Below are 15000 nucleotides of genomic sequence, written 5' to 3'. Positions count from 1 at the left end.
AGGGATAGATAGATAGAGGGATAGATAGAGGGATAGATAGATAGATAGATAGATAGATAGATAGATAGATAGAGGGATAGATAGATAGAGGGATAGATAGAGGGATAGATAGATAGATAGAGGGATAGATAGATAGATAGAGGGATAGATAGAGGGATAGATAGATAGATAGATAGATAGATAGAGGGATAGATAGATAGAGCGATAGATAGAGCGATAGATAGATGGATAGAGAGATAGATAGATAGATAATAGATAGATAGAGAGATAGATAGAGGGTTAGCTAGATAGATAGATAATAGATAGATAGATAGATAGATAATAGATAGAGGGATATATAGATAGATAGATAATAGATAGAGGGATAGATAGATAGAGGGATAGATAGATAGATAGAGGGATAGATAGATAGATAATAGATAGAGGGATAGATAGATAGATAGAGGGATAGATAGATAGAGGGATAGATAGATAGATAGAGGGATAGATAGATAGATGGATAGATAGATAGAGGGATAGATAGATAGATAGATAGATAGAGGGATAGATAGATAGAGGGATAGATAGATAGAGGGATAGATAGAGGGATAGATAGAGGGAGGGATAGATAGATAGATAGATAGATAGATAGATAGATAGAGGGATAGATAGATAGAGGGATAGATAGATAGAGGGATAGATAGATAGAGGGATAGATAGATAGAGGGATAGATAGATAGGTAGATAGAGGGATAGATAGATAGAGGGATAGATAGATAGAGGGATAGATAGATAGAGGGATAGATAGAGGGATAGATAGATAGAGGGATAGATAGATAGAGGGATAGATAGAGAGATAGAGGGATAGATAGATAGAGGGATAGATAGATAGATAGATAGATAGATAGATAGATAGAGGGATAGATAGATAGATAGAGGGATAGATAGATGGATAGAGGGATAGATAGATGGATAGAGGGATAGATAGATAGATAGATAGATAGAGGGATAGATAGATAGAGGGATAGATAGAGGGATAGATAGAGGCATAGATAGAGGGATAGATAGATAGATAGATAGATAGAGGGATAGATAGATAGAGGGATAGATAGAAGGATATATAGATAGATGGATAGATAGAGGGATATATGGATGGATAGATAGAGGGATAGATAGATAGAGGGATAGATAGATAGAGGGATAGATAGATAGATAGATAGATAGAGGGATAGATAGATAGAGGGATAGATAGATAGATAGATAGATAGATAGATAGAGGGATAGATAGATAGAGGGATAGATAGATAGATAGATAGAGGGATAGATAGATAGATAGATAGATGGATAGATAGATGGATAGATAGATAGATAGAGAGATAGATAGATATATAGATAGATGGATAGATAGAGGGATATATGGATGGATCTACAGACAGATCTATGGTGAGACCTTTGGCATTTGGCTCCTACCTTGAAGGCGATGGGCAGGGTCTTGTTGCACCTCCAGTGTGTGGGCAGCACCGAGCACAGAAAGTTCGGGCTGTCTGTACGGACCAGCTCCCCGGGATGATCGGACAGGACCTCCACCATGTTCCGGTCTGCGCTCCTCAGTTTGCCCACCAGGGCGGCGCTGCCATCCTGCGCACTCAGGGGCAAGGTCTCCGTCATCTTCCCCGGGCTGAGGGTGGTGGAGGGCGGCGTGAAGCGGCGGCTGGTGCTGGTATCTACGGGGATACGCATCACAACAAGCCTGGTCAGTGTCTTATAATGTAAGAAGGGGTGAGCAGCAGAGCACAGCACCCCAGTGACCCCCCACCTGCACCGTCCAGGGTAATACACACAGGGACCACCAGGCACCACTAGTCTCGGGCAGCCCGGCCAGGAGCTAGCATCCTAGCGCTGCCTTCCAGGTCATCTTTCTAAAGTCCCGATACAACACCAGATACATTCAGCTCTTCTGTCCCCTGTAGGATGATGATGATGATGGCGACCACCCCTTCTCCTGTGCCACCCCAGCCAGTGGTCACCAGCTACAGCAGGCACCCACAAAATCCATAAAAAGGGGTGCTATCAGCAGCAGTCAGGGTGCTGCCCTTCCATGCTGGACAGATGGTTGAGGAGGTATCTCAGGTGGCTTCCAGGGATGGAGGATGAGCTTCTTCAGGGCCAACCAATGGTCTTCTTCTGGTTCTTGTGGCTGTGGTATGGGCTTGTGGGCTGATCCTTGTGGCTTGTTCTGTGGTTTTATGGGTACACACCAGAGAAGAATATAAAAAGCCCCAGCAGACAATGAGGACTGCTTCTTGGTGGTGACTCAGTTAACTCTTGAGGATGTTTTGCTGGAAGTTCTTTCTGCAAGTTGTTACAAGTTGTTGCGCTGAGATCTGTGGCTGGAAGTTGTTCAGGCTGAGACTTTTCTCCAGTCTGCTCTGCTGGAGGAGGTGGAGGAGGAGGAGGAGGAGGCGGAGGAGGAGGAGGAGGAGGAGGAGAGGAGCGCGTGCACTGCGCCTCTATGAATGAGACATCCTGGAAATGAATTTGCTTTTACAGTAACCAGTCCAGAGGAATGTCACCGCCAGACTCATTTGCATAGTGGGTGCGTCTTAGCCAATGGCAGAGCAGAGAGGGGGCGTGGCTTACCTACAGGAGAAGCTGCTGCTTCTGTAGGGAGAGCCCCTGGCAGTGCCATGTGCTTCTGCTGGCATGGGCTGTACTACCTCTGCTTGCTGAAGGCTGCTGCTGGCATGGGCTGTACTACCTCTGCTTGCTGAAGGCTGCTGCTGGCATGGGCTGTACTACCTCTGCTTGCTGAATGCTTCTGCTGGCATGGGCTGTACTACCTCTGCTTGCTGAAGGCTGCTGCTGGCATGAGCTGTACTACCTCTGCTTGCTGAAGACTGCTGCTGGCATGGGCTGTACTACCTCTGCTTGCTGAAGGCTGCTGCTGGCATGAGCTGTACTACCTCTGCTTGCTGAAGACTGCTGCTGGCATGGGCTGTACTACCTCTGCTTGCTGAAGACTGCTGCTGGCATGAGCTGTACTACCTCTGCTTGCTGAAGGCTGCTGCTGGCATGGGCTGTACTACCTCTGCTTGCTGAAGACTGCTGCTGGCATGGGCTGTACTACCTCTGCTTGCTGAAGACTGCTGCTGGCATGGGCTGTACTACCTCTGCTTGCTGAAGGCTGCTGCTGGCATGGGCTGTACTACCTCTGCTTGCTGAAGGCTGCTGCTGGCATGGGCTGTACTACCTCTGCTTGCTGAAGACTGCTGCTGGCATGGGCTGTACTACCTCTGCTTGCTGAAGACTGCTGCTGGCATGGGCTGTACTACCTCTGCTTGCTGAAGGCTGCTGCTGGCATGGGCTGTACTACCTCTGCTTGCTGAAGACTGCTGCTGGCATGGGCTGTACTACCTTTGCTTGCTGAAGGCTGCTGCTGGCATGGGCTGTACTACCTCTGCTTGCTGAAGACTGCTGCTGGCATGGGCTGTACTACCTCTGCTTGCTGAAGACTGCTGCTGGCATGAGCTGTACTACCTCTGCTTGCTGAAGACTGCTGCTGGCATGGGCTGTACTACCTCTGCTTGCTGAAGACTGCTTCTGGCATGGGCTGTACTATCTCTGCTTGCTGAAGACTGCTGCTGGCATGGGCTGTACTACCTCTGCTTGCTGAAGACTGCTGCTGGTATGGGCTGTACTACCTCTGCTTTCTGAAGACTGCTGCTGGTATGGGCTGTACTATCTCTGCTTGCTGAAGACTGCTGCTGGCATGGACTGTACCACCTCTGCTTGCTGAAGACTGCTGCTGGCATGGGCTGCACTACCTCTGCTTGCTGAAGGCTGCACATTATTCCCTTCCCTGGTATTGAAAGGCATCTTCCATATAGCTACTTCCTTCTCTTAAAAGGCATCTTGGCACTTGTAGTTCCACACAGCTGCTTCTTTCTCTCCTTGTTGGGCACGTAAACCAGCTGTGGAACTACAAGTATCAGAAGACCCTGCAGCCTAGCTGGCATGAGAGTGGTCCCCAGAGCAGCTACCAGCCACCGCGACAAAGACACTCCGTGTGTGCACAGGCACTTACACTGCTGCCGGGCCCCCTATCCCCATAGATTGTAAGCTCTTGGGCGCAGGACCCTCGCTCTATTTATTTATTGAGTTATGTTATTCTGTAATGTCTGTATCTGTCAACTCTGAATTGTAAAGTGCTACAGTATATGTGGGCACTATAGAAGTAAAAATTATTATAAAGCTCTGGGCATGCTGATATTTGTAGTCCCACTGCTTCTGCTTTAAGCTTTGTAAGCCGTTACAGTGCTCACTGGACATGCTGGTACTTGTAGTTGGACCAGGGGTTAGTCCTGGTCGCCAGGGGGCGTTCCATATGCCACTTTGCCATTGGCATAGACAAGGGCCGCAAACTGATGGAAAACAAAGGATGTGGGCAGTCGGCACTTAGGACACAGTGTGACCGTGGCCTGGTGGTCATCTCTGGCGCCTCCCCCCAGCCCTGCGGACCCCGCTCCTCCTGCCGCCTCCACAGCTCAGCGCTGTCACTGCTCACAGCTGCAGATCTCGTCACTATAGACTGGTATACAGGAATCCATAGAGAACATTAGTATACAGGGTAAGGACTCAGTCCCCTTCATGGTAGCTGGAGGTAAATTAGGTGCAGGAGATCTGTGGTCTCATATTTGCCTATTTTCTATATTCTTCTGAAGATTGTGCAATTCTTCCCTTTTTTCAGAGAAAAAGGAAGCGCTGGACCCTCGATGTGTCGGGGCTTAGAGGGTATGTGTCATCATCGGAACATGACCTATTGTTTACATCATGACTATATGTTACAAGTATTATTTAAACATTTCTGGTATTTTTTAATTTTCCATACCAATATATATATATAAAAAAAGCCATACAGATCTTCAAGTTTCACACTTGCTTCTAGGTCTAATATTGACTCACACTTCCTGTTCCATGAAGACTTTTCGGCCGTCTCATCGTAAATATAGCCGGTATTTCAATGTCAGCGACACCTTTATATACAGTGGATAACAAAAGATTCACCATTCACAATAGGTGATGTCACAGCTCACCTCCTCCTCCTGTACAATGACTGATTATACCTCTATATATAGTAGATAACACAGGATCCACCATTCACAATAGGGGATGTCACAGCTCACCTCCTCCTGTACAATGACTGATAACACCTCTATATACAGTAGATAACACAGGATACACCATTCACAATAGGGGATGTCACAGCTCACCTTCTCCTCCTGTACATTGTCTGATAACACCTCTATATACAGTAGATAATACAGGATCCCTCATTCACAATAGGGGATGTCACAGCTCACCTCCTCCTCCTCCTGTACATTGACTGATAACACCTCTATATACAACAGATAACACAGGATCCACCATTCACAATAGATGATGTCACAGCTCACCTCCCCCTCCTGTACAATAACTGATAACACCTCTATATACAGTAGATAACTCAGGATCCACCAATCACAATAGGTTATGGCACAGCTCACCTCCTCCTGTACAATAACTGATAACACCTCTATATACAGTAGATTACTCAGTATCCACCATTCACAATAGATGATGTCACAGCTCACCTCCTCCTCCTGTACAATGACTGATAACACCTCTATATATAGTAAATAACACAGGATACATCATTCACAATAGGGGATGTCACAGCTCACCTCCTCCTCCTCCTCCTGTTCAATAACTGATAACACCTCTGTTTACAGGAGATAACACAACCGGTGCAACCAGAAATTTTCCTCTGGATGTTATTTTTTTTCCCATTCACGGTTACATGCAGAGATGTTGAATTTTTGGCTACGGATATTCTCCGGATTTTAGCCACCAATGCAAAGATGACATCTGCTAGAGTATCTGGCACAATCTGTGTGTGACCGGGCCGATTCTGCACGTCCTTATGTTTTGGTTCCCCATCAGGGATCAGAGACTTTTGCACCTCTACACACACACAGATATTACCAATCCTGTTCATAGAAGAGATACAATGAAAAAAGCCTTCACCCCTGAGACCCCCACAATCCTGAGACCCTAACTGAGCGCTGCACCCCCTTATTGCTGCAGAGCAGCGCTCTCGGCCACCAGCACTGACGTAGGATCTCAGGAGTGATGAAAGACCCCTGTAGATTTTATTCTAGTGATATATCTATGAATACCCCTCTAGGTAGCAGAGATGGCTATGGGGCCCCCAGGAGTGGTGAGTGACCCCCTTACTATAACATAATCCAGTGTCTGTACTCGGGGGGCTTATTTCACCCCTTTTTCTCCATGTAGACTGATAATGAGGCTGTCAGGACGGGATGGGGGGGTCTGGTGATATATCTATGAATACCCCTCTAGGTAGCAGAGATGCCTATGGGGCCCCCAGGAGTGGTGACCCCTTTACTATATCACAATCCAGTGTCTGTACTCGGGGGGCTTATTTCACCCCTTTTTCTCCATGTAGACTGATAATAAGGCTGTCAGGACGGGATGGGGGGGTCTGGTGATATATCTATGAATACCCGTCTAGGTAGCAGAGATGCCTATGGGGCCCCCAGGAGTGGTGACCCCTTTACTATATCACAATCCAGTGTCTGTACTCGGGGGGCTTATTTCACCCCTTTTTCTCCATGTAGACTGATAATAAGAATGTCAGGACGGGGTGGGGGGGTCTGGTGATATATCTATGAATACCCGTCTAGGTAGCAGAGATGCCTATGGGGCCCCCAGGAGTTGTGACCCCCTTACTATAACACAATCCAGTGTCTGTAGTCGGGGGGCTTATTTCACCCCTTTTTCTCCATGTAGACTGATAATAAGGAGGCTGTCAGGACGGGGTGGGGGGGGTCTGGTGATATATCTATGAATACCCGTCTAGCTAGCAGAGATGCCTATGGGGCCCCCAGGAGTGGTGACCCCCTTACTATAACACAATCCAGTGTCTGTACTCGGGGGGCTTATTTCACCCCTTTTTCTCCATGTAGACTGATAATAAGGAGGCTGTCAGGACGGGGTGGGGGGGTCTGGTGGGACGTATGTTATTGTAGTGGAACAGGCGTGTAGGAAAAAATGGAGAAGAAAAACACTTTTGCTGTCACGGATGAAACCCGAGACCCCGAATGACTCCTGGATTTGTGTAACATTTACTTCTCCATTCAGGAGGGAGAACAAGTTTTACTGTTGTTTCATTCGAAAATTCCTTATATAAATAATCCTTCCTAATAGTGCACAAGTGTACACAGCACTTAACCTTATTGACTTCTAACAAGCACTGCGGGGTTTCCTACATAATGACCGGGTGCGGGCCCCGAGGCCGTGCAAAGTGACAGCAAGGCAGAGCACAATGGCTGTGCGTAAGGGAGGACAAGACTTATACTGTTCGGAGTTCCTTCCCACCAAATCCAAAAGGAAGCCATATATATTTTTATATTAGGCTTGTTACCCGCTCTTCCCGATCTTTCCTTCTTCTACCTACATCCCGATCATCCAGCACCTGATACCGCCCTGCTGTCCCCTACTCAACACAATGAATATGTCCACCACTGGGTCCATCAAACGTTGCTTCTCACAGTGCGAGATTCGCGCATGCGCCATAAGCCAGCCCTTTGGGTCAGTCAATATCAGTGCCTAACCTCACGGAAAGTGTTTTTTTTTGTGTTGCAGTGACAATATGGCTGCCTTATTGGCTTCCACTAGGGCAATTCCCCGACTTCCCTAAAACAATGAATGGCAAATCTGATCAGATCTGCTCCCAAGGCAGCTTAACTGGACCCAAGTGCCAAATCTAAACCAGGGCTTCCTCCTATCATGTGCCCTTTGTAATAGTGGTGTCATGCAGCAGACGCGTTTTGGTGCTCCTCATAATATGTGCAATATAGGACGGGTAGCCCTTCTCTAAGGCCGGTTTCGCAAGTCCAACATTTGAGTACGGTCGATGATATCCTGACACAAACTGAACAGCCTAATAGGCATTCAAGATGCTGCCGACTTTGGGTCAGTAGACTCGTAGCTGCATAGTTCATCATGGTCTTTATTCATATTTTGGACAGGTGGAACCAGCTGCCGACTTTGGGTCAGAAGACTCGTAGCCGCCTAGGACATCATGGTCTTTATTCATATTTTGGACAGGTGGAACCAGCAGCCGACATTGGGTCAGAAGACTCGTAGCCGCCTAGGACATCATGGTCTTTATTCATATTTTGGACAGGTGGAACCAGCTTGCCGACTTTGGGTCAGAAGACTCGTAGCCGCATAGAACATCATGGTCTTTATTCGTATTTTGGACAGGTATAACCAGCTGCCGACTTTGGGTCAGAAAATTCGTAGCCGGTTCGGACATCATGGTCTTTATTTGTACTTTGGATGGGTGAAACCAGCTTTGTCAACTCTACCGAGAAGCCGCCCAGAAAAAGAGTAAACTTCTCAGAAGAGAAGTGAAGTCTCCGCATTTTGAAACCTTCCAGAAGGTTTTTCTCTGGATTGTGTGTTGTAGAGGAATAGAAGAACAGTGAGAGGGGCATGGACTGTGAAAGAGGTTATGCCTCTAATGGAAGACCTTGGTGTCATGCGTCAGACGCGTTTTGGTGCTCCTCACAATATGTGCATTACAGGATGGGTAGTCTAGCTCAAGGCCAGTTTTACAAGTCAACATTTGAGTACAGCTGATGATATCTGAATCCAAACTCAACAGCCTAATAGGCATTCAAGATGCTGCCAACTTTGGGTCAGGAGACTCATAGCCAGTTTAGACTTCATAGTCTTTATTTGTAATTTGGATGAGTGAAACCAGCCTTGCCAACTCTACAAAGAAGCCTCCCAGAAAAAGAGTAGACTTCTCAGAAGAGAAGTGAAGTCTCCGCATTCTGAAACATTGCAGAAGGTTTTTCTGTGGATTGCGTGTTGTAGAGGAATGGAAGAACACTGAGAGGGACATGGACTGTGAAAGAGGTTAAGCCCCTAACGGAAGACCTTGGTGTCATGCGCCAGACACTTTTTGGTGCTCCTGATAATATGTGCATGATTGGATGGATAGCCTAGCTCTAAGGCCGGTGTTACAAGTCCAACATTCGAGTTCGGACAATGATATCAGGACCCAAACTCAACATCCTAAATAGGCATTTAAGACCGTGCTGTCTTTGGGTCAGGAGCCTCATAGCCGGTTCGGACATCATGGTCTTTCTTTGTATCTTTGACGGGTGAAACCAGCTTTGACAACTCTACCAAGAAGCCCCCCTCCCAGAAAAAGAGTAGACCTCTCGGAAGAGAAGTCAAGTCTCCACACTCTGAAACCTTCCAGAAGGTTTTTCTGTGGATTGTGTGTGGTAGAGGAATGGAAGAACACTGAGAGGGGCATGGACTGGGAAAGAGGTTATGCCCCTAATGGAAGACCTTGGTGTCATGCGCCAGACGCTTTTTGGTGCTCCTGATAATATGTGCATTATAGGATGGGTAGCGTAGCTTTAAGGCCGGGTTTTACAAGGCCAGCATTCGAGTACGGACGATAATATCCGGTCACAAACACAACAGCGTAATAGGCATTCAAGATGCTGCCAACTTTGGGTCAGGTGATTCGTAGCCGCGTCGGACACTATGGTCTTTATTTTTACTTTGGATGGGTGAAATCAGCTTTACAGACTCTACCAAGAAGCCCCCCCAGAAAAAAAAGTAGACCTCTCGGAAGAGAAGTCAAGTCTCCGCACTCTGAAACTTTCCAGAAGTTTTGTCTGTGAAGAGGACTGGAAGAACATGAAGGGGTATGGACTAGGAAAGAGGTTATGCTCCTAACATAAGACCTTACCTAGAAGTTGACCAAACACTTCAATTATACAATTTCAAGAGAAGATTGGAACAATCTCAGGCTTCATAGCTGGTTACTTCCATACTCTAATTTGTTAAAGTAGGAAAGGACCTTTTTGGATCTTTTTTTCCATCCCGTGGATGCTGATGTTGTGGTGAATGTAGAGAACGGATACTGGGATGAGGAGCACACCACTATTAGGAATAGTGCCAACCTTGGTTAGACTACAATAATAAGGTGCAGTTAGGAGGGCTTCTTTTTCATGTGACCCAAAGGGTAGACCTCTCGGAAGAGGAGTCAGGTTGCTGCACTCTGAAACTGTGCATAAGGTTTTTCTGTGAAGAGGAATGGAAGAACACGGAGCGGCATGGACTGGGAAAGAGGTTATGCTCCTAGTAGAAGACATTGCCTAAAAGTTGACCAATAAGCTCCAATTTTACAATTTCGAGAGAAGATAGGAACAATCTCAGGCTTCATAGCTGGTTACTGCCCTACTCTAATTTGTTAAAGGAGATAAGGATCTTTTTGGACCTTTTCTCCATCCCATGGATGGTGACGTTGTAGTGTATGTGGAGATCGGATACTGAGATGAAGTTCACACCACTATTAGGAATAGGGCCAACCTCGGGTAGCCTACCATAATAAGGTGCAGTTAGGGGGGTTCTTTTTCATCTGACCCAGAGAGTAGACTTCTCTGAAGAAAAGTCAGGTTTCTCCACTCTGCAACTTTCCAGAAGGTTTTTATGTGAAGGATAGTGGAAGAACATGGAGGGGCATAGGCTGTGAAAGAGGTTATGCTCCTAATGGAAGACTTTTTTTCCTAAAAGTTGACGAATAAGCTCCTATTATACAATTTCGAGAGATGATAGGAACAATCTCAGGCTTCATAGCTGGTTACTGTTCTACTCTAATTTGTTAAAAGAGGAAGTGACCTTATTGGACTTTTTCTCCATCCTGTGGATGCTAATATTGTGGTGAATGTGGAGAATGGATACTGGGGTGAGGTTCACACCACTATTAGGGATAGGGCCAACCTCGGGTAGACTACGACAACAAGGTGCAGTTAGGGGGAACAATCGTAGGCTTCATAGCTGGTTACTGTCCTACTCTAATTTGTAGGAGGAAAGGACATTTTTGGACCTTTTTCTCCATCCCGTGGATGATGATGTTGTGTTGTATGTGGACAATGGATACTTGAGTGAGGTTCACACCACCATCAGAGATGGGGCTAATCTTGGGTAGACTACCCTAATAAGGTGCATTTAGGGGGAACAATCTCAGGCTTCATAGCTGGTTACTGCCTCACTCTAATCTGTTAAAGGAGGAAAGGACCTTTTTGGACCTTTTCTTCTCCATCCCGTGGATGATGTTGTGTTGTATGTGGAGAACGGATACTGGGGTAAGGTTCACACCACTATTAGGGATGGGGCCAGCCTGGGGTAGACTACAACAACAAGATACAGTTAGGGGGAACAATCGTAGGCTTCATAGCTGGTTACTGCCCTACTCTACTTTGTTACAGATGAAAGGACCTTTTTGGACCTTTTTCTCCATCCCGTGGATGATGATGTTGTGGTGTATGTGGACAATGGATACTTGAGTGAGGTTCACACCACCATCAGAGATGGGGCTAATCTTGGGTAGACTACCCCAATAAGGTGCAGTTAGGGGGAACAATCTCAGGCTTCATAGCTGGTTACTGCCTTACTCTAATCTGTTAAAGGAGGAAAGGACCTTTTTGGACCTTTTTCTCCATCCCGTGGATGATGTTGTGTTGCATGTGGAGAACGGATACTACCACTATTAGGGATAGGGCCAACCTGGGGTAGACTACCACAATAAAGTGCAGTTATGGGGACTTCTTTTTCATGTGACCCAGAGGGGAAGGACAGCAAGTCAATTGAGGTTTTTATCTCCTCTGTTAACTGGATATTTGGCCTGGTTCAAGGGAAGCCACAATGGTGAAACCGTCAGTACTGCGGACAGATGTGTAAGGGTTAGGGTTGAGCTATGTGTTATGTGTCTCGTACTCGTAGAGTGAGTCAGCACCAGTTTATCTGTACAATTCCAGTTCATGAGACCATAAAGGGTTAAACTGTTAACACTTAGATGACTGGCAGCACAATATCCTTCATGTAGAAATATAAAAATAGTCCATGTGAAGGCATCGTAGGAGGGTGACGGGGGAGAGAATTGTTTTCTCCGGCTCTGGAGCCCACAAAGGGCTGTATTTCCAGTAAACGTTAAATAAGGAATTTGGCAACAATCCGACACACACGCGTGGTCTGGTGGGAAAGACGGACGGACAGCGGAATCGCCAGGAAGAAGGAGAGAGTATGCGAGAAATCCCTCGTCTTCTATCTACTTCCTATGGCTTTCTTTAATAGAGACCTTAAAGGGGATGATCACATCACCATTCCCATATGATTAAAGGACCCCCCATGTAAGGTGAGTACAGCCTGGAACCTTAGCGATTGCCTAGGGGAACCAGTAACTTACTGCAGTGCCACCACTGTGTAACGAAGAATTACATGGCACCTATTCAAATTCATGTTAGGTCCTCCAAAGAGAAATATGGGGGTCCTAAATGGGGGTCTCACCTTCCTTCATATGGTATTGGTTACTGTGATCCTTGGAATGTTAGGAGAAAATAATATTATAGGTTCCATGGACGTTATACTCAGCTATCCCAGGTTCCTGGTCGAAAATCTACCAACTCTTACACAACTTTTTCAATATAAACCTTCTTATTTAGCTCAATAGGCTGAGATAATCACAAGAACAGAGCGATAATGAACGAGTACTATATACCCCCCCCCCAAATAAATCGTCTACTAATAATCCATCCTATTGATTATCACTGACAGAGGAAGAGTAATATGTGAGAGCGGAGAGAAGCGAAGAAGCCCCCCCCACACTGTGGTACCAAATGTGTCCTAACCGCTCATTACCACTAGAGGGCACCAACAGACCTTCTTCCTAAGGCTACTTTCACACATCAGTTTTCTGTATTCAGGCACAGTCCTTTTTTTTCCTGATCCAACGGATCCTGAAAAAAAAGTGAAAACCGTATCCACCGGATCCGTTTTTTTAACGGATCCGTTATGCCGGATCCGTTAAAAAACGGATCCGGTGGATACGGTTTGCATCCGTTTTTGCATCCTTTTCGTCCGGTTTTTGGCTGGATCCGTTTTGTTAATTACATTGGTGCATGCGCAGTTAACAAAAACGGATCCGGCGGCCGCATCCGTTTTTTACCGCATTACGCCGGATCCGGCGTCCATAGGCTTCTATTGTAAAACACGCCGTATCGCGCCGGATCCGGCGCGATGCGTTTTTTTTCCCGGACAAAAAAACGTTGCAAGCTACGTTGCCTCCGGCCACCGCATTTATTTATTTTGCCGCATCCGGAAAAAAACGGATGCACCGCAAAGCCATCCGGTACAATCCGGTAACAATGCAAGTCTATGGGGAAAAAACGGATGCGGTACTGGATCCGTTTTACCCGTTTTTTTCCGGATTAAACCTGATGGCAAAAAACTGATGTGTGAAAGTAGCCTAATGGCAGCGCATTCCGGCGCTCAGCAGCACGTACCTGGCTCACAGGCACGCCTCACAGGCACGCTCACAGGCACGCTCACAGGCACGGCTCACAGGCACGCTCACAGGCACGCTCACCACACAGGCACGGCTCACAGGCACGGCTCACAGGCACGGGCTCACAGGCACGCTCACCACACAGGCACGGCTCACAGGCACGCTCACAGGCACGGCTCACAGGCACGGCTCACAGGCACGGCTCACAGGCACGCTCACAGGCACGGCTCACAGGCACGGCTCACAGGCACGGCTCACCACACAGGCACGGCTCACAGGCACGGCTCACAGGCACGCTCACAGGCACGGCTCACAGGCACGGCTCACAGGCACGGCTCACAGGCACGGCTCACAGGCACGGCTCACAGGCACGCTCACAGGCACGGCTCACAGGCACGGCTCACAGGCACGGCTCACAGGCACGCTCACAGGCACGGCTCAGGGAGAGGTCACTTATAACACTATTAGTGAGATGTTTCCAAATAACGGCCTCCATTTGTCACATTAGAAGAGATCATCCCTCCAGGAACTCTGGCCTGGGAGAAATCAATTTGTATGGACACAAGCAGTAAAGTAAACTCATCACTTACACAAAGGAGCCATCTGTGTGGTGGGCGGACTGCGGACCCCAACTAAAGCATGGAAGGCCTTGTGGAAATGACGGGGTTAATTTCGATTGCCCTCAATGCTATTGTTCTATTGATACACATCTATCTATCTATCCCTCTATCTACCTATTATCTATCTATCCCTCTATTTATCCCTTTATCTATCTATCTATCTATCCCTCTATCCATCTATCTATCTATCTATCTATCTATCTATCTATCTATCTATCTATCTATCTATCTATCCCTCTATTTATCCCTTTATCTATCTATCTATCTATCTATCTATCTATCTATCCCTCTATCCATCTATCTATCTATCTATCTATCTATCTATCTATCTATTTATCCCTATAGCTATCTATCCCTCTATCTATCTATCTATCTATCCCTCTATCTATCTATCTATCCCTCTATCCATCTATCTATCTATCTATCTATCTATCTATCTATCTATCTATTTATCCCTATAGCTATCTATCCCTCTATCTACCTATTATCTATCTATCTATCCCTCTATTTATCCCTTTATCTATCTATCTATCCCTCTATCCATCTATCTATCTATCTATCTATCTATCTATCTATCTATTTATCCCTATAGCTATCTATCCCTCTATCTACCTATTATCTATCTATCCCTCTATTTATCCCTTTATCTATCCCTCTATCTATCCCTCTATTATCTATCTATCTATCTATCTATCCCTCTATTATCTATCTATCTATCTATCTATCCCTCTATCTATCTATCTATCTATCCCTCTATCTATCCCTCTATTTATCCCTATATCTATCTATATCTATCCATCTATCTATCTATGTATGATTTCTCCTTGTCCATCTATATGTCTCTGGTCTTCATTTCATCTAGATCTATATGATCTATCTCAATCTTTATCTATCCAGCTCTATTTATTTATTCATCTGTATTTATCTATCCATCTATTCTTCCTTCCTTTCTTCCTTCCTTCCTTC

General features: G+C 46.1%; 1 protein-coding gene and 1 long non-coding RNA gene across 2 annotated transcripts in view; one reads left to right on the top strand and one right to left on the bottom strand.

The window, feature by feature from the left end:
- Window positions 1–2428, bottom strand: part of RUNX1 (RUNX family transcription factor 1) — a 150500-nt gene extending 148072 nt beyond the window's left edge. Inside the window, exon 1 of the mRNA XM_075334994.1 lies at window positions 1450–2428. Within this exon, the coding sequence (XP_075191109.1) occupies window positions 1450–1719 (270 nt within the window). The 5' untranslated portion in view covers window positions 1720–2428. The remainder of the gene's footprint in view (window positions 1–1449) is intronic.
- Window positions 1706–15000, top strand: part of LOC142290912 (uncharacterized) — a 16029-nt gene continuing 2734 nt past the window's right edge. The window contains exons 1-2 of the long non-coding RNA XR_012750399.1: window positions 1706–1732; window positions 4727–4770. This is a non-coding gene — a long non-coding RNA (uncharacterized LOC142290912). The remainder of the gene's footprint in view (window positions 1733–4726; window positions 4771–15000) is intronic.

This window comes from Anomaloglossus baeobatrachus, chromosome 2, assembly GCF_048569485.1.
Source record: "Anomaloglossus baeobatrachus isolate aAnoBae1 chromosome 2, aAnoBae1.hap1, whole genome shotgun sequence".
Classification (NCBI taxonomy): domain Eukaryota; kingdom Metazoa; phylum Chordata; class Amphibia; order Anura; family Aromobatidae; genus Anomaloglossus; species Anomaloglossus baeobatrachus.
Note: the sequence above shows the minus strand (reverse complement) of the source record. Positions and strands in the feature narration are given on the sequence as shown.